Raw genomic sequence first — 20,558 nt, 5'->3', positions numbered from 1 at the left:
CTACTAAGAATGATTATCACAGTTTGAACTAAAAATGAAAAAATGCTATCTGAATTCAGATCTGTTTTGCTTTTTAATAATTATTGTAGGAGGGGAAAAAAGAGCAGACTTGTATTTTGGTAACATTAAGACACAGTAAGCTATAGTGTGTCTGTTAGGGTGTTTTCATGCTGTCTAGGTAATAGGCTGTCAAAAATAAGTTTGTGTGACTCTGAAAACAGAAGTGATTTTGTAATTTCCAGTTTTTCTAATTTGAAATTAAAGCTTCAAATTTGCAAACATGAACAAAAGGTTTTCTTTAAATTTCCAGATTAAATAACTCTCTTACTTTGCTCGTTTTGCTCTCTCTCAGCATGTCATAAGCTACATTAAGTTATAAACTAGAACCAATTTTCAGACTTTGTGAAAGATGTGCCGTTAGTCCTTGCATTGGAAAATTATCCAATAATAGAAACAGTGTCTTGCTTTCTCAAATGCTAATATAGCTCTGCGCTGAAGAGAGGCTTAATTTTCTCAATATTGCTGGTTTATCTAGAGCATTAAATGTTTTTCTAGAACCAGTCTTCCTGTTTCAGGTTAATCTCTTTGCTAAGAGAAAGCATTCTTGAATTTCATGCTCTTCTGGAGCTTTACTCTGAATTGCCTCCGTTCAATAGCTTTACCATATTCAGATGCTAATGTGTGGTGTCTGTCTTTTGTGAATGTCTGGCTAGAGATTGAAATTAGCATATTAGAAATAGATTTGAAAAAGATTGTTTCTTTGATGTGTCCTTATATTTTATAAATAGTTTAAAGGAAAGGATCAAGTATTTTGTAAATGGTTCCTAGAACTGAAAGCCAATGGGCCTTTGAATGGTGTGGCATTCCCATTACTGTGGTCGGGTCTTTAAAGTGGATTCTTTCTCAGCTATTAGCAGTACAATAGGGATGATGCAATGAACTTTCTTACACATTTATTATTCTTATTTAAATGGTTGCATTCTGATGGTATTTTCTTAGAACTGGAAAAATGCAGGCAGAAAAGATGGTGCTTATTTAGGCACTAGACTTTTTGCAGGTGGTATTTGATAAATGGAGAAAACTGAGCTACATGGCAGGAATTGAATTTCTTCTGCTTTGTTTTATTTGTGTAAAAAATGTTTTAATCTATTACATATAACTCTGCTTCTGAAGACTGAAAAGTAAATGTTAAATGTGTCTATGTTAATTACAAATGTCATGTAGAAATGCTGAGGCAGTGAAAACCTTGAAGAGGAACTATAAATCAAAACCCAATAAAGTCTCCTTGGTTCCCCCCCACCCCCCCGGTGTTTTTGGTGTGTTTAATATCTGAGTGCAGCCCATTTTCTGCTTTTCTTAAATTAAAGAAACAGTGTCCTCTTCTCATTGCATTTTGCTAGTGGTCCTCAACAACATCTTAGTGATACCACAGTTCTTTCTCTCATAGCTGAGCTAATGAAAATTGAAGGACTTGTGAGAGTTACTTATTTTTGTAAGACTTATTAATAACTGATATGGCTAGGCTCAGAAGAATGTAGATTTTCTATTTCTGCTCTGAGTAGCTTGTTTTTAAACGTCTTTCTGAGCTGAAGCCGTATTGCAATAAATCACTTTAATGGTGAAGTAAAAACTTTAATAGAGTTTGTACACCAGGTTAACTTAGCAGTTCAAATGTGTGTATCCTGTTATACTTGTATAACCTTTTTCTACAGAGAGTCTTAGAGCTGTGCTGAAAGACAGTTGTGTGTTTAGTTTATTAGGTGTGAACCCAAGGCGTACTTGAGCTAAACTCAGTTGCAAAGTGAAAGCCTCAGGCCTTTTATATGACGTAAGTTTTAGGAGCTTATTTTTTTGCCTCCCTTAATCTTTCTCCTTTAAGGTTCTGACTTTTCCATGTTTTGCCCTGTAAAGGCTTGTCTTTCTGGTAGTTTGCACAGCTTCAACTAAGATACAAGTTAAAACTGCTACAGTTAACAAGTGCATACTGTTAAGTTATAACAGCATCTTTTTCTGTCGCTTCTCTGGCTCATTGTAAAGCACTTCTAGAGCCACCCATTCATTTGGAATAAGTGGTGAGTCGGGGAAGGCCAGATGATTTTAAAGATGAAGTTATTAGGCTTGTATACTTCTGTGGTGCTTTCAGAGGGGTATTTTTGTTCAGCTCAGTCTGAGTCCTCTCCTTCCTCCAAATAAGAAAGCAACTCGACAAAAACACCCTGTGTCTGATGTAGCTTTTTGACGTGGCCTTTGGCTTGTGTACAAAAGGGGCTTTGTGTGAGGGAGCTGTGGGGACGTTGTCCAATGACAGTGGCTGTTCATCTCATGTTTGAGGACAGCTTGGGATGCTGCTCTGGCTGAATCCAAGCAATCGCCCCTTTGGAAGGAGCAGCAGATGTGGTGCTCTTTATCGCGGGACTTGTGGCTGTGTTGGTCTCCGCTGGAAGACGCGCTGGTTATGTTTCTGCCGTGGAGATGCACTAAGCAGTGCCACCACAATGCACGCTGGCATGTGGGAGCGCTTGGAGTGCCTCATGGCGGGTCAGCTGGAGGGAGGATGTGTCAGGTGCTAGAGAAGAGAAGTTCTAGCTCTTAGAGAGGGAGGAGTGGCAGGGTGCTTTCCTCTTCACTGTTGCTTTGGGAGGAGTACTGAAGAGAGAGGTGGTGGAGAGAAGAAAGATGGGAGAAATAAGAAAAGACCCAGACAGTGTCTGGGAGCCAGCCAGAGCACAGATTATCTGGGAGGTGAATATAGAGTGATATCAAGTGAGGAGAAGCTGGGAATGGATGATAATAGAGGGAAGTAGTTTAGGGATGTAGATTTATAGTCAAACTAAGAAGAAATGTTATCTTGATCCTAGTGTTTGGGGAAAAAAAATGTAAGAGGGAGGATGTGAGATGAAATGGAAAAGATGGGTGTATTTTAGTCAAAACAAAGAAGAGCAGTCATCTTGTCCCAGATTGGAGAAATAGATTAAAAAAGTTATTACAGTATGTGCTAAAAACTTGGTAGTAGGATATAGAGGATGTAAATGTGTGTGGGGGGAAGATTGTGTATTTATAACTTCATTAACAGTTCTAGCAGTGTCAAAAATGCAAGATACAAACTAAAGAATTACTGAGCCCGGAAGAACAGAGTTCAAATCATAGTCTTACCATTCAAAATGTGAGAGGTGCTGGGTTTCGAAGTTACAATGGCATGTATAATCAAATATAAAAATAAAATCTATTTAAGGAAGTGTGGAACAACTGTAAATTAAAATATTTGCCTTCGCTGTTTTTTTATCTGGTAAAGTTTTCTGCCTCCTGGGTTGTGAAGGTGTATTTTACCAGATGAATTTTAGCTTCTCCATACAGAAGAATAGTTGTAAAGAAGAAATCCTGACTCCTCATTGCCTCTGAATGGCTTTTCTTTCTTTTCTTTCTCTTCTCTCTCACTGTTGTCACTTCTGTCAGATGATTCTCATTGCCGACAGGTCCAGGCACTCATATAGATCGTTAGAAACTGAGATTCTTTTTTTTTTTTTTGTAAAAGGCGCTAGAAAGCTTTGCATTGTGTGACTAATAGGCTGATCCCTTTTAAGGGAAGAACTTGCATCTAACAGAATGAGCCCTATCATCATTTTAGTGGACCCTTTTCTTCGCCTAAAGCAGAAATTACAGAGGTTTAGCAAAGTATATATTTTAATTACCTTCTGAAAAAACAGTTGGCAAGATGGTTATTAATTCACATGCCACTGAATGGGAACCCTGAATGAATTCTTCTCTTACCAGAGTCTATGTACTACTTCATGTGAAGCTATTAAAAATGAATTAGACTCAGTGCTGTGTCCACCTCAACACTGTATTACCCTTATTGCTGTAATATTTGAGCACCAGCAGATGTAGAGGCAGCACAGCAATGGGCCATTCCGTGTAATTTACTTCTGTAAACGAATTGAGCAGCAACTCCCACTGTACAGACATGGAAAAGACACTTAGGTGACTGGTTTAAATCTTGCATCTTCAAAGGAGTTTTTCCTGACGTGGAAGAGCATTTCAGAAAATGTTTGCTTCCTGTTAATGTTTGTGGATGCAGTGGTAAAAAGGACATGTCTGGAATTTACTGTCTTGCAATAAAACAAGAACAGTATTAGTGATTTGTTCAAGATGCTTTCAGATGATGTTTTACAGCAACGACATTTAAAATTTCAGTTGATGCCAGTTGTGACTTCCTGTGTAATTTGGTTTTGTAAAGAAAAGACTTGTCTAGTGTAGCTGTCATGGTTTTCAGACTTTGTAACATGGCATATATATCTGTTTGATGAATGAGCATCTACAGATCAGTAAATCTCACAAGCAAACAAACATAGTTTCTTCTGGGCCTGATGAACTGTGATTTTGGGCCACTATAATCTGTGTGTTCTGATGAACCAGTGGTATCGGAGCTGTGAATGTTTTCAAGAGAAAACATGGAAAGGATGCTGAGAACATAGAAGGGATCTGGGACCTAATTCTTGTTTCCTAGAATGGTGTGGTTGCTACTCCAGTGAAGGTATAAACTGATGTGAGATCAAAACCAGGTCTTAGCAGAACATTTGGTACATCAAATAATGGGTAGTAACATCTTAAACTTTTGTAGCCAAATGCAAAATATTTGATTGAACAAAATGTAGGGGAAAATTAATTTTAGCATACTTGTGTATTTGCACTTTCTGCTTTAAAATATTTGACTATTTCTTTACTCTGGGTTGTAGTATAGCATGCACATAACCACAATGCAGACAAGTGCTTAATGAAGCTGAACGTTATACTTGCAATGAAAAGGAATGTCCAGTAGAGCCAAGTGTTATCCAAATACAGTAAAGATATATATATATACTTTTCTTACTTCTGAAATGATAAAGTCAATTCTTCTGGCTTATTTTTTATTGGATTTTACCAAATGTTCTAAAAACAACTTTATTTGCAAAATATCTCTTGCACAGTAGTGACTAGTTCCTATCGTTTAAGGCGCAAGTCAAAATTCTTATGTGTAGGTAGATATTTAAAAGCCAATAAATCATTTTTTATTAGCAGAATTAGCTGAATTTATTCTTTTCTTCTTTGCAGTTGAAAGATGCATGAGTGTTATGCAGTCTGGGACTCAGATGGTTAAACTGAAGAGCGGAACCAAAGGGCTGGTTCGTCTCTTTTACCTGGATGAGCATAGGACCTGCATCCGATGGAGACCATCCAGAAAAAGCGAAAAGGCAAAAAGTAAATTTTTGATATTTCTTTGAATTCCTTGGGCAGTTCAGTATTAGAATGTGAATTAGAGGGAAAATTAAACAATATTTTTGGATAGATTAAATCTTTTCAATGCTTATTTAAAATGTGATGTGATACTTACTTGAAGCTTTTCATATGTGCAAGTAGAGTTTAACCACATAATAAAAGTTTGGCATTGTGAAAGGAATGGAAATGTAGTTCAGTCTGGTGTCAGCATTTTGCCATAGGTTTATGTGAATTATGAACAAACTCGGGGTGACTTGATAACAAAATATGCTGATCTCTTAAATGCACATGCCAGGACTTTTAAGTAAATATAGAACCTGGAAAAGTTTTGATGAATGTTTCTTAAATTTAGTAAATGCAATAAATTTCTGTAAATACTATTGCATGTTTAAGTTAGTGTATGGCATTATTTCTGTCTTTGACTGGAAATAATAGTTTTGCTCATCCAGATTGATGGGTTTTTTTCAATAAAGCAAGGGCTAGAAATCCATAGGTTTGTCAGGTTACAGGTAGTGACATTAGGTGCTTTTGGTCAAGTGAGTGGTAGCTAAAGGCTGCTGTGTTAAAAGAGCATAGCTGTTTGTAGTTGTGTTGCCCTAACACAGCAACAGTATCCCTCTTTCTGCTGTGGAAAGCCCGGCTGCTCTGGGTGTAGTCCCTCTGGAGCTCTGCAGTGTTACTGATAGAATGCAGGTGGCATCCAGCTCCTCATGTTCCCCTTTGAGGAGCTTACGGTCCGCTGGCTTAGCGGGGAGCCCTGAGAGCTTTGCTGTAACATTCTTGTCCCTGCAGCAGTACTGCCTTTTGAGGGCAGGTTCACTGTGCACACAGCATGGCCAAAGCAAGGATAAACTTTCAAATCCAGAAGTCCCTTCTGATATGAAGATCTAATATTAAAAATATTTACCTTTTACTGTGGGTAATTTGGAATTGCTCAAAAGCAGAAAGAAATTGAGTGCATATTCAGGTGTGTCAGTTCTCGATTTCCCTTTTCCCCTTGCAGTTGTCATTGATTCCATTTACAAAGTCGCTGAAGGCCGCCAGTCTGAAATCTTCCACCGTCATGCAGAGGGGAACTTTGACCCAAGCTGTTGCTTTACTATTTATCATGGTAACCACATGGAGTCACTGGATCTGATTACATCTAACCCAGAAGAGGCTCGCACCTGGATCACAGGACTGAAATATTTGATGGCTGGAATAAGCGATGAGGACTCCCTTGCTAAACGCCAGAGAACTCACGATCAGTATCCTTTAACAAGCCTGAGCTCCAGCTCTCATTTCAGTATTTCTGGTACATTTTTTAGTGACTTTCGTATAGGGTGTCCTTTCATCTCCTGTTCAGTGACTGAAAATTTTGCCGTTGATTCCAATGGAATTGTGTTACAGGTTTGCTGTGGATGCTTACCTGTAAAATAAAGCATCAGCTGTGACTTAGGGACTGGATTAAACTCCATTGAAGTCCGTGGGCAGGGTCTTCTATTCTGTTAGTGAAATTTCTGTCGAAGAGTCAAATCATTTATTTCCAGTCACGTAAATAAATGCTACCCCAGCATGTTAACCGCATGCTAACTTCAGGTGGTGGTTTGACCGGGCCTACAGCACTTTGCAGTAATAGTGTCATTCCTATATAGCTGTTCCTTTCTGTGCTTTCCTTAAAAGGAAAGCTTTTTGTGTGTGAGCATATGCAGTCTGGCTGGTTGTCTGGTTACCACCCTGTGAAAGACTTCAGTGTCCTAGCTTATTTAATATAGAAGGATTTTTGTCATCTTCTGTTTGTCCAATTGTACATTTATTCTGTTGCTGTGAGTTGCAAAGTCCATTAGAAGACACTGTTTGAGATGTTACTGGTTGGAAAGTCCAACTTGTTAGTCTCAGTGCAGGTGAAACCCTAAATTTTGTGGGTGTTTTTCAGTAAACTGACCAGTGATTCTTGGCCATCTCCACTTCTCTTGGTCGGTATGTGTCAGGTATCTGTGTGTACTTCTCAGCCTCCACTGACCGTAAGGAGCACAAATCTTTAAAACTCTTTAAAAGTATTGTAGTCTAGTAACCAAAATGAACTTCTTGTGAATGTCATAGCTACTGAATGTTTTCTTGATGCGCTTTCTTTCAAGACAGCGCTGCCTAGTATGTTAAACACAAAGAACCCTCTCCCTGCTAAACAAGAAAAGATTATCTTGATTATAATTGTTAGCTATCTCCTGCCACAAGGAAAACTACATGGTCATTCACAAATACTTCTCCTGGAGAATATATATACACTTTAGGTATTTTTAATTTATATTTTCAGTATTCTGACACAAGACTGGCACAGATCCATTTGAGGGGTATATTGTATGCTCTTTGAAAACGTATGCAACTTACTGTATTTATCTATGGTTCTTCAGAGTTGCACACATCTGCTGTATGTTCTCTACTGGTGAAGTGTCACTTCAAGTCCTGTTTGTGTTACCAAATGTGGCAGCTAGAAGACTGCAGACAAAATGACCCTATAACAGTTGCAGCTGGAGTAAGAACTTAGCAAAAGCCACAAAGGGATATATGTGCAAAAAGAAGGTAAAAGTTACAGGTTAGGATATGGAGAAGTCCAAGCAGGATGAAGGAGAGATGCAGGAAACAGTATCGGAGCAAGCCCAGCAGTATTTAAAAACTTAGAGTACATTATCAGAGAAGAAGCTAAAATCAGAAGTGAGAGAACCAAAGGGAATAGTACTGTGAACCTAAGTGTAAATAATTGTCAGAAATTGGCACCAGTTTTAAACATTTAAATGAAACTTCTGTCTTTAATGGTTCTTTTTCCCCTGCATTTGTTCAGTGTCACACTGAACCTATATAAACTTGCAGAATGTCCTGTGATAGGTCGTAGACGTGAACGGTGTGCTATGTGAAGAATTGTCTCCTGGTTTCTTGTTTTTTGTTTGTTGTTTTTTCTTAACAGCTGCTAGCTTTATTTGATGTCCTTTCATTCTTGTACAGGGAGAAACAGTGAATTTTTGATCCCTATCCATTTTCTCTGTGCAACTTATGATTTTTATGGACTTGTTGCTGCCCTGTGGAAGGTATGGTATAAAAGGTGAGGGCAGAGATATCGGAGAGAAAGTGGTGATCAGAGAAAAAGTTGTCGAGAAATAGAAGGCTTAAATACAAATGAAAGAACTGTAGGATAGTCTTGGAGGAGAAATCATAGAAAGACAAGAGTGGTTAATTTTTAATGAGGTTCTTATGGAAACCATGGGGTAGTACACGGACTGGTTTCACCAAGTCTCCTTTGTTCCGTCCTCTCACACTAGATTAATGACATCCCTTGTATAGATGCCTGTTGAGCCTAAGTCCTGAGAGTCACAAGTCCGGCAGTGCTCAGACATAGCTCCACTGAAGTCAGTGGATTTAGTTACACCAGATGACTCTACAGAAGAGGTACACTAGTAAAAATGATTTAGTTCAGCATCAGCGTGGAGAAACCATATAGATATCACCAGATCTCTGTCAGCAATGAACTTATTTCACTGTACACCCCAACAGTTCCAATGCAGGCTGGGAGAAGTCTTCATTCAGATGCTTTGCCTGGAGGCTATGACTTGAAAAAGGTGTGTTTGTGAAGGTTGTATTGAATAATGCTGTTCTTCTCCAGGGCAGATGTTAAGGTGCTCTGCTAAGGAGCACGTCACCTCTGCCCAGCGGAGCTGGGCCCTGGGTCTCCTCCGGAGTTCCAGTCTACCTTATCTGCTGAATGGCTCTGCCTCCCTGCGCCCTGAGGAAATCACTCTGTTGTACCTTTCCTTAACCTGTTCGCAGCTGGGTCAAACAGACCTTTGAGGAGGCTGACAAGAATGGAGATGGCCTGCTGAATATTGAAGAGATCCACCAGCTGATGCATAAACTAAATGTTAACTTGCCCCGCCGGAAGGTCCGACAAATGTTTCAGGTCAGTGGCCTCTAACACGTGAAGTTATGGTAAGGTAGTGCCAGAGACGGTCTACTTCTGGGCAGAGCCAGAAAGACGGTCTGCGAATTGGAACTTCAAACTCTGTCCTTCCCAAGATCCCACAAGTTTTCTCCCGGTCAATATTAATATTACTTTTTCAGATACATTATTGTTTTCATTTTTGTGAACTGTATTATCCTGTGCTGTGGTATATTGATGTACAATGAAGTTACTCTGTTTATCAAAATGTTTTTTCCACTTACTTGATGGAAAAGTATTTAATAGACACTGATTTTATGAAAGGAATTGGCTTTTTTAACTTCCTCCTTTAGTTAGCTAAAATGAAATGTTTTATTTCTCTTGTCTGAAAATAGTTACCATTTTCCATCTGCCTTAATATTTATGGCATAGGAAGGGAACGATAAGCTAAGGACATAATTGGAAGCAAAATTACATTCTCTTAACTCTTCAAAATCAGTCCTAGCCGAAATCTGTGGGTGTTTTTGTTTGTTTGTTTTTTGTTTTTTTAATAACAAAAGGCAGGGGAGGGTGGCAGAACTGGAGAATCTTGTATAGTCAAAAGCTGTGCCTGTCTGGCACAAAATCAGCCTCGGCAGTATACCTCATGGAGTATAGATTATTCCCAAGGATCTGAAAAGTGTGGAGGCTTGTGGGGTTGTGATGCAGAGGTGATTTCAGGTTGTACTCATTCCCCAAATTTTAATTTTCATGTAGAATATGTGGTAGACTTAAAATGATGAGTTAAAATCCTATTTGATACCAGATAGCTGGGAATTACTTTCTTCTCAGCTTACTTGCTGTGATCCGAGCTTATAGCTCAGATGACAGTAGCACTAACAAGGTGTAACGAAATGCAGCTCCCAGAGATCCTCAGGCGTTGCTGATATTGTTGACAGCTGCAGGAGAGGCAGAGAATTGCGAAGCCGTGTACTGACAGATTAAAAAACAAAAACAAAAAAGCCCTCTTAGTTCACTCTGGCTTTAAAGAAATGTCTAGGGATGAAGGAGGGAACTCAATAGCAGGCATCAGCTTTTGTATAACCAGAGGCAGCTTTTATTTTGATTTGGCAAAAATAAGTTGGTGGTGAGTACTTGGTGTTTGGTTTACACTCAGTCTGCTCCTGTGGTACTGCTCGAGTGACTTTAGTGTCACAGTTTATCTGACATGCACAAGTGCCCCTGAGCCTGGAGGAGCATATAATGCTCCATGCGGTGGCCAGGTTTATGAAACAGTCCAAGCCCATGTTTTGCTTCTGGAAATGGACTATGGGGCTGTTATTTTGGTTGTTTGTACATACATTGATGTAAAGAGCAGTTCCTGTCCTAAGACATGCCTCAAAGTTAAAGGGAATAGTTTATGTGAATGGAAAGTAGAACTGGTTCCTTGGAAAGTGAAGCAGGACAGATTCATTCATTGTTTCCTATTTGACGAGCTCCTGTACTCTAGAAAAAGTGAGATTGGGCACAAACGGGAAGAAGGAAGAAGTGAAAGCTAGATGAAGACCGAGTGCTTCTGGAGAGGAATTTTTATTTGGTGAACCAGTGAAGAGGCAAGCTAACAGGTTCAAAGCCAAATCACTGTTAAAAACTCTGCACACAAGGTGTTCTGATATGAATAGAAGGATGCACCATTTTTGATAGATATGACTTGGGAATGGCAGGGTGTTTTTAACTGCAGAGACAAACAATTATATACAGCTGTGAATGAAAGATGTTATTTGTGGAAACAAGTAGCACATCTCTAATATTAAATCTTTATTTCACTTTTTTCCATCATCCGCTTACAATCTCAGGCTTAGCAAGAGTTGTAGTTTTCCTGAAGTTTGGTTCTGTGGAGACCTACCTAGTTTGACAGCAGTTCTCCAGAATATATTCTTTGTTTTGTAAACCCAAAGCAATCCTCTTAGGCAGATGTTCACAGTAAAAAGCCTGTATTAACATATGTTAAGTACTATTTTCTTCCCTTCCTACCTCTGACAATAAACAAAAACTGCAGTGAGAACTGGGGTTATTGGGGGATATATTTTGGTGTGGAACCTAGTTGCTGCTGCAGACTTGTTTCCCCTACAGAGTGCTGCTGGCAATTGGGAGAGCGTTACAGTTTGACTTAACATAAATTTAAGATTGTAATATTGTTATGAATGTTTTTAAATGTCTGCTTCTGCAGTTGGAGGAGCGTAACAAGTGGAGTTATGTTCCTTGCTATGTTGTAATCCAGGATAACTGCAAGATATGCAAGAGTGACAGAGATTAGAATAAAGCCCAGGATGAGCATCTTTATATGGGAAATAAATTCAAAGATAAAGATGGAGCTGAGATCTTCATGGGGAACCTGTATCTTTAGCTCAATAACTCCTTTCACCAAAAAATCCAATAGATGTCATTATAATTTTGCAGTTGTTTTAGGCAGTGCCTACTAGGATTTCTGAGACTGAACAGAATCTTTTGGACTAGAATTTCCTAAATTTTAGTACGTAAGTCCTATTCTACTTCATTCCTTGATTTCATATATTTCTAGCACCCTTACTTCAGTGTCTTTACTTCTTAGGAAGCTGACACAGATGAGAATCAGGGAACCCTAAATTTTGAAGAATTTTCAGTGTTTTACAAGATGATGTCCTTACGACGAGATCTCTACTTATTGCTCTTGAGCTACAGTGACAAGAAGGATCACCTCACTGTTGAAGAACTTGCTCAATTTCTGAAGGTGGAACAAAAGGTACGAGAATATCACACAGTCAAATAAATGTATGTACATGCATATAAATAAATGCAAACAGAGGAAAAGATTTTTTGGAAAAAGCTTTGCTCTGGGGGAAGACAAGACAACAGATGCTGGAACCAAAAAATGAAATCTAAATTCTTTACTATTTTTAAATGCTTCTAGAAATGTTTGTGACCTTTTGGGACTCTGGTAGAAGAAAGGCAGCACAGGGCAGTGTGGTTAATGTTTGGTAGTTTATAATGGCATTCAGGTCACATTCATACTTCTCAGCTGTATACAATTCTTTTGTGTGTTAGCACAGTTGTTTTCTTTAACATAGCTTGTTTTTTGGGGACATGATGTGTGTGTGTGTGGGAGGTGCTTATGTCTTCAGGAGAGACCTTTCATAATTAAGTCTTGGCAGGTACACTCTTAAATGAATTAGGGTAATATGTGATAAGTTTTAAAGCTGGAAACACATGCCAAAATGCAAAGAGCAAACTAAACCAATTTGTTTGTGACTATCTGCAAGTGGTTTGCCTGTTTAGCTTAGTTCAGTAACCTGTGTTAAGATGAATTTTTGTGATTGCATATCTGTTCATGTAAGCAAAATTGAATTCTATGATACTGTTATGTATCTCATGAGTTCCCAAGTATTAGAGGTAGTAGTAGCAGTAATAAAAGCAACAGTCCTTGTAACAGCAACAGCTTAAATATTGACAAATATACAAAAAGTTATGGTGATATGAAAATATAGAGAGATTATGTAATACTATTTGGCATTATATTCTTTGTTATATTCTTAATATGTTCTGCTGATTCCTGTCATGGAGATAATGAGCAATTTATATAATAGTTCAGTTATAATTATTTCATGTCTCGATCTTGATTTGAGTATGAGGAAATAAGATTAAGCAATGTTCATTGAAATTGCCAGGTTTTGTTACAAACCAAAAGAACCTCATTTAAATGTGGCCTAAATCCTGATTAGATATTTAAGGGAAGATTACACTTCTGTGATGCAACACAGATGGATATCTATTAGAAAATGAATTATTTTGGAATTCAGAATTTATTTCGTTTTGCTTTCTTGCTTATAGCAACTCCACTTGCAATTAAATACACTTAATATCATGCTGCTTTTACTTACTGGCTGTGTGTGGTGTTAGGTTCCTACGTTATGCCTTTTAGATTATGAAAAAAAAATCTGTTGTAAACAGCTGGCATCCAGCAATTGTGGGCTATAGCAGATGGGTAGAAAACCAAGCTACATGAACAGAAGTTCTCATGGATCCATGTAGAAAGCAGTTGTGAGATCACAGAACGTCAGGTTTGTCTCAATTCAGTAACACCACTTCTGCAAGCTGCAAAGTTCTCTGCTCATATGTGGCTCATCTGACTTCACCTCCTTGAACTGTTGCAGAGGTATTGCACCCTCTGGCCATGGGTAAGGTGTCCAGAATTCTCTCTCCCCTCCCCCCCCCCTTTTTTTTCCTTCTGCCTTCTTCCCCAATTTTATTTAGGAAAGTCTGTGCAGCTTATGCAAAGAAAACTTCATACCTAAAGGCTTGAAGCAAGCAAGAGAGGCCAGGTTCAGGGAACGATGCGAGCATAGGTGCTGATGAGGAATTTTTAAAAAGTATAAGCAGTTGAAGAAACAAAATTGGGTGAAGGTCAGAGATTTCCCCTGATGTACCTATGAATAAACTAGCTGAACAGAAAAATCTCAAGTCATTCTGAAGTATGTTGCTTCAGGGGAGAATTTCATGCCCATCTTGAAAGAGGCTAACCCACTAACAAAATTGTGCGTGTGGACACCTCTTGGGAATCCCTGAGGAGAACTTGTACACTAGACAGGAACCTCCTGATCTCTAGGACTCATGTCTTTCTGGCAATTGGTCCTTCACTGTTTGCACAGCTCATGCATCCTTGCAGAGAGTATTGTTGCAAAACAACCTGTAGAAAATAAATTAGCTCCCTGAGCTACTTGAGCTTCCTGAGTAAAGAAGCTTGTTTTGGCTGCCGTCATAGCATAGTCTCATGGTGTTGGGGGATCCTGCAGTGACTGCCCTCTCTGAGTTATCCCTAGCAAGAGATATCAACGAGCTGTGTTTTGTTACAGAATTTTTCCCCTTCTGGCCATTGTGGCAATTCCCTGATGTGTCTGACTCCCCAGTTCTTCCCTCCTCCTTCCTTGACACATGGAACTAATTGCCACTAATAACACTGTGATAGCCTCAACACACAAGTTTTCCTGCAAGCAATTCTGACAACTCTGCTGGTTGCAACTTTAAAGCACAAAACATTTGTGTCTTTCCCTTTCTGCTATTGCCCTAAGTCTTCTGAGCTCACTACTTCTTATTTTGTTTCCTTTTTAATCAGTGCCTTCTATCTAGGTGCCCTTCAGTGGAGCACTCTTGACAGCAGTAGCAAGGTTGACACTGATGAGGAAGTGAAAGAAATCCTCTAGGGAAGATGTGTTCATGGAGATGCTGAAGTGCCCAGACACAGCTGAAGAGCAGTGATACGAGAGGGCACTTGGGGAACTGCAGCAGAAAGAAAAACATGTTGAAGAGAGGCAGAGAGAGAGGCAGGTGTCTTTGGGTACACGAGGACACTATGAAACTACTGATGCAGCAGAAAAATAAGTTGACTGTCCAGCCTGGCTTACTGCACCCCTTCTGTCTATGCGCCATTCCATATCCTGAATGCAGACAGTACTCTCGGCTCTAAGCAGTCTTCTCAACACTGTTCAAATAAATAAATAAAAATATGACCTTCTGTAGATGAACCTCTTGGCAGTGTGCTAAGAAGCACCTTGCACTTTTTGCCTCGTCCCTCCTGTCGTCTCATCTCATTTCCCAGTATTAACAGTGTTAGAGCAGACTTACCCTTTTGCATTTTCAGAACACAGACATGAGTGATAACAATATCCTCAGGCAATGTAAGACTGCTTTCAAAGGCTGATAATGGTTCAAATCATAATGCAACTCTAAAATGCCTTTAACCAAACATTTAATTTTTGCTCTCATCTGGCTGCTTGGAAATTCGTGGACAGTCCGTCCAACTCCATCTGCTACTTTTTTGGCAAGGCTTTTAAATGTTCTGCAGCCTGAGGGCAGAAGACTTAAGGTGGTTTTTGTGTGTGTGTTTGTTTTTTAACTTGCCAGGCTTGCTTCTTTTAAGGAGGCTTTCCCATTGCTTTCACTCAAGAGCTTGCGAAACAGATTATTTCCACTTAGGTGCAGTTAAACTCACTTCATCACTACTGAAATTGCAATTATATGGTTTCAGAATAAGGGAGCATAAAATAGGTTGGTTTCTTGGAATGACTGCTGATGCTTCAGTCATTCTAGCCACACATGACTGTGCGGGAGGAACATCCCTGGGTGTCCGGTCAGGTCTGCATGCCTGACAGTTGTCTCTTCAGCAGTGCTGCTTCCTAATGAACCAATATCAATGTCTGAATTAGTCCTGCCCAGAAACTGATCTCCTGTAAAATGACAGATTGCTGCCGCAGCAGGATTTCCAGCCTCTTTCAACTGACAGAGCTTGTCTCGTACTTGTCCTTGGGGGGCAGGTGAAAGCTCAGCATCTGGCTCTATAAACACTGTTGTTCATGTTAAAGAGCAACTCCGCAGTTGCTGGCCACTCTGGACCTGTATTATAGAGTGAATGGCCTCATTCTGCACCAGTCTCTGGAGCCCTGGAGCTGTTCTGTTTAGGGGGTTGGCCAGCTGACAGTTGTTGACTGCTTGCTTGCTGCTGCAGTATCTGTTCTTCCTTTTGTGTCTCCGCTGTATTTATGTCACATAAGTGCTTCTATTTCACAGCCATAGCAGAGGCCTCTGACACTTGTGCCAACGGTTTTGTGTAGTTGCAAGGCTTTGTGTTGGTGTTACAAACCTGAAATGTTTAGTTTTGGTTTTCTGAGAAAAAATGTATGAAAAGGTTTTCTGTGTGCCTGATTGCCACCTGCTGCTTTACCATGGATCAGTTACTTTGCAATACAGTTCTCATCTGTCTTGAGAAAAAGGACAGCCTGCTGAGATCTTGCCTCCAGCCGCAGTCTGTATGTGCTGCATGCTCCAGGAAAGTGCTCTCTATTGTGCAATGTGCCCCATTGTACCCCGGAGTGACAGGCACCATATGGAAACGTTAACACCGTGCGATCTTAGCGGTACCAAACTGGTGTATTCTGTGGTTGAGAGCCACTGCTCTATGCTGCCTGAGCCTCAGGGTGACAGTAGGTGCACTAGTGCCACACTGAATAGGTTACGTTTGAATCTTCAAAACTGAGTGTTCCAGTGTATGCTTAATGTGGTTTTTTGGAGATCTGATCCTTCACCGTATTGACTTGTTTCTGATGTTCTTTGTAATTAACAGTGAAATGGAGTTGCGCAGCCACACAGGGATAGAAGCGGCTCATATAGCAGGACTGTGTCCTAGCAGCTTTTCTCATCAGCAGGGCATGAACACACGACTTGAAATAGCTTATTAAATATCAGCCAGTGGAACTGGTTGCCCCCAGTCATTTTAATTGGACTGAAGAGGAAGTAATTTTACAACAGTTACACCTTGGGAACATGTACATATTATCATGTAAAGCTTTGTATTAGTTATTCAATATGGGGTAGTGGATTTTGAGTTGTAAGTCTGCTTGAGAAAATAAATTTATCCTTATTTTTTGTCCTACACTAATTATGTGGTGACACAGGAATAACTAGTGTTGCAGTAAATACTGCTTTTTGTCACATTTTCATTAAGAAATGAACATTAAATACATTTTTAGAAAATGGATGTTTTGAAGCCACTATACCTGCTCTCTAGGTTTTGGTTTTAAAGAAATGTAATGAGTCAGTATATGTTAGGGAAATAAATGGCATCTTTTTGTATTTGATAATCTTGTCTTCAGTAATCTTCAACTTAATATTAGATGAGGTCTTACAGTGACACTGGAGGATGTGATTTGAAATGGAGCATATACTGAAAGATAGCAGGAACCAATATCCTGAAAGGAGTAAGAAATGATAAGAATATTGATGCTGGTCTGTGGACCTCAAAAAGAAGGAAAGACTGTGGAGCATGTTAATCTCAAACAAGGAAGATAAAACCAGATGATGATGCCTGGTCAATCCTTACTGCTTTCTGCAGAAACTCTTGTTGCAGCAACATAAACTCTCAATTGGAAAGCAAGCTGATTCCTTTTCCCTTTCACTCACACTTGCAAACAAGGACGATCAGTATAACTGGTCTATGTGATGACTTGGTACGTTATGACACTTTGCATCAATAGCTTACCTTGAAATTGGAAGAATGTCCTTGCTTGGCTTGACTATTTCTATGTTGATTTTGTCATAGGATAATTACCTGTGAGCAGTTAAAGCCTAAACCATCAGCGCTCTGTTCACAGAATTACAGAATGGGCTGAGGTTGGAAGGGACCTCTGGAGATCATCTAGTCCAACCCCCCTGCCCAAGCAGGGTCACCTAGAGCACTTTGCCCAGGATCGTGTCCAGACGGCTTTTGACTATCTCCAAAGACGGAGACTTCTAACAGAAGACTTTAAATTTTAATAAAAATAAATGAGGAGTTTAAGTTGTCATCTCTCTCAAGCTAGAGTTAAAAAGCACAGGTCAGTGGACTTTTCCTTAACAGATGCAGCTTTAGACAAGATTAGACAATTTCATTCCTAAAGCACACAAGTACCCTGCAACTCAGACATCAAGGAGCCATGTGGAATCATGAAAAAGTTAATTTTAGTCTGCTTGTGCTGAAGAAGAGGCTGTTACAAATAGTGTTTGTAATTAAACAGCAACATATACTTGAGCTGGGATAATCAGTTGTTTTCTCTACTGAATTGTTCTTGTTCCTATTATCCTGTGTAATTCTAGTAGGCATCTCATCATGTCAGCTTAGCTAGCAGATATAAATAAGATGTTCAGAGAAAAAAACAAGCTGAGCCATCCTTTTCCTGTGCAAGAAATGCAGAGGGAAGGGAGAAGAGAAGAAAGATGTGAATGAAAAGAGTCTTTCATGGTTATGCTGTAGAATTACTTCAGGATGTCATCTGATATTTGGATGCTTATTAGAAATTTTAGTCTATAAGGGTCTGTGTATCCTTCAAGTGCCTATTTCTGTTAGCTGAAGAAAACAATTCTCAGCTTGTGGGTTGCAGTTTTTCTCTTGTTGGTCACCATTTGGTATCCATTCCTCATTCTCAGTCATCCTGTGAAGTGAAATTTCTGTGTTCCTTGCAATCTGTTCTTCCAGACATAGAGCACTGACCAGCACTTCAGTTTTCACTTGTGAAGCTGCGGAGGCAGGCATCTCTTCCCTTTAACTCATCTGTCTGCAAAGAAGAATAAGTGATAGCTCTGGAAAGTGTACTGCTTCTACTCTTTTACACTAGCAGCCCTGTTTAGGGAAGAACCAAAGCACTGGGTCTTTTTCATAAATACTGTTCCTGCAGGTCACAGAAACAATGGATGGTGAGTCGAGGTTTCTGTTTGAACCAAAACAAGTTGGTTCAGCTTCCATACAAGTAGTTTGCTAATTATTCATTACAAGCGTGTGCTGGCAACAAGCTGAAGAGTTACTAGGTAAGAATAGATTCAATTAGACTAATTTTGAATTCCAAATAGAGCTTGTAGAGTAGAAGTTTGGTCCAACAGCTTTTCAGAATTACCCATTATTATCTAGACTGTTTTACACTTTGATAAAGATAAATTTTAAAGTATAGACTTGAATGAGACATAATGTTAAAGCAAGCTGTGTTACCAGAAGCTCCAAGATAATTTTGAGTATTTGTCAAGTCAAGAACCTTGGAAATAGCCATTATAATCATGTATGTTTTATAATAGAGTAATTTAGAACTAATTCAAAATGTTAAAACAAAAAAACCCCTAAGGTAGAGTGGCGCTATCTTGGATATGAAGCGGTTCGGAAATTGTGTGGGTAATGAAACACAGCTAGAGATGGATGACAGTTTAAAGCGCATGGATCTGTCAATATTAAAAAGGATAGGATAATGTAATTGTTTTTCTTGTATTAGGAAAATGTCTCTTTATTAAGACAAAATCTCTCAGTGCTTTACTAGACAAATCTTTTTTTAACATGCCTGACAGTCTGTCAACCCTGACTTTTTAAATATAAAACTTTCTCTGTAGTATATAATCCTATTCTGTATTATTAAATAAATCTGTTGTGTGGGAAACTGATTTTCAAAAACCTATTGAAAGAGAGAGGTCCAAATAAAAAAATATTGCTTAGTATGAGCTAGCAATATTTGATTGGAGGTATTTATGGATAATTAGCTAATATTTTAAGCAAACTTGACTTTTTTGGTGATGGTTAAATATTGCAAATTGTATTTGTTTTGTATCTAGCCTGCCCACATAATTTGCATACACACCACAGGAGATAATTTTCACTGAGAAGTGAAGTGTGAGGATGACTTCTTATAGTACTCACAGTAGCAAGGCGCTCTCCTAATCAGATGCTGAGATGCTCCTATAATAAAAATAATGGCCCATGTTTAGAAAAACAGGTCCCTTCAGGACAGCACTAATGGCATGAGTTTAACTCCCAGTGCAGTCAGTGGAATCCAAGCAAACATTAAATTTTCCTACACATAGAGACTTCATGTGTTCTTGTGCTTTTTTTTTTTTAATTTATATTAATAGAAGTGGCAAGTGAGGAAATGTAGCATTTTGAATGACCTTTTTGTCCTTGTTAACCTGCCCACAAACATTTAGCAGCCTTAGAAAGGGAATTTATGCTGTTACTGCCAGAACATCCACTATACATGAATGGTGTTACTGTTTCATTACTGCCTTTGATGTAAATTTATCAGCTTACACTTGAAATAACAAACGAAGCAGGTAACTGCTACCCAACTCTAGCCTTGGGAAAAGGTATCAAAGCCAAAGCAGCAGTGGAGATACCATGTAATATCTCGTTGATTCAGGCGTGGAAGTGACAGACTAATTCAGTGCCTATTGTCTTGAGGTCAGAAGCAGTATCAGAAGAGGTTTAAAAGAAAAAAAGTGGCGGCATCATCATCAATCAAAGAAAGACCTCATAAAGTGACTAGGCCAATGACAGGTAACCTTTTCTTGTCCAGGAATTTCTAATCAATGATGGGGCATAAGAATTCTCAAGCTCACAGAGTAGCTTTCATTCATGTTAGCACAGTTGTGAAAACTGAGTGCTCCAAAAGCAGAGTTTTTTTTCATCCATCTGCCAAAAGACTTTGAGAAAATCAATTTATTGTGAGTATAGAAGCTTCTGAGAGATTTTAAAGTAAATAGATAAGACAATTGCTCCAATTGCTCATCTGAGCATCTCCATGCTGGGATGAAAGGTGAGGTTATGTCTTTGAAATTATGTCAAACACTTTCATACTTATTGGCTTTTTTTATTACAGAGATCCCCTTTTTGTCTCACTTTCCCCCTCTAATAATCTTAAAAGAAATAGCTTCTGGTATAAACTAATAATTAAATTCTGATGAGAAGTCTTTATACTTAGGTGCAATGGAAAATCTACCTTAAATTAAGAAGACAACTCTTTTGGGGAGGTGAGCACAGGCTTGTAATACAAATGTATATTTCAGACTCTGAAAGAAAGACTTGTAAGTAATGATGTCTCGC

At 39.0% G+C, this 20,558-nt stretch overlaps 1 protein-coding gene across 1 annotated transcript in view; it reads left to right on the top strand.

The window, feature by feature from the left end:
- The window catches only part of PLCH1 (phospholipase C eta 1), a 94,169-nt gene that overhangs the window by 40,222 nt on the left and 33,389 nt on the right, over window positions 1-20,558 (top strand). The window contains exons 3-6 of the mRNA XM_067301550.1: window positions 5,089-5,235; window positions 6,257-6,500; window positions 9,052-9,181; window positions 11,751-11,921. Coding sequence (XP_067157651.1) covers window positions 5,089-5,235; window positions 6,257-6,500; window positions 9,052-9,181; window positions 11,751-11,921 — 692 coding nt within the window. The remainder of the gene's footprint in view (window positions 1-5,088; window positions 5,236-6,256; window positions 6,501-9,051; window positions 9,182-11,750; window positions 11,922-20,558) is intronic.

The sequence above is a fragment of the Apteryx mantelli genome, chromosome 9 (assembly GCF_036417845.1).
Source record: "Apteryx mantelli isolate bAptMan1 chromosome 9, bAptMan1.hap1, whole genome shotgun sequence".
NCBI classification, from domain to species: Eukaryota; Metazoa; Chordata; class Aves; order Apterygiformes; family Apterygidae; genus Apteryx; species Apteryx mantelli.
This window is presented reverse-complemented; position numbering and strand designations above follow the sequence as displayed.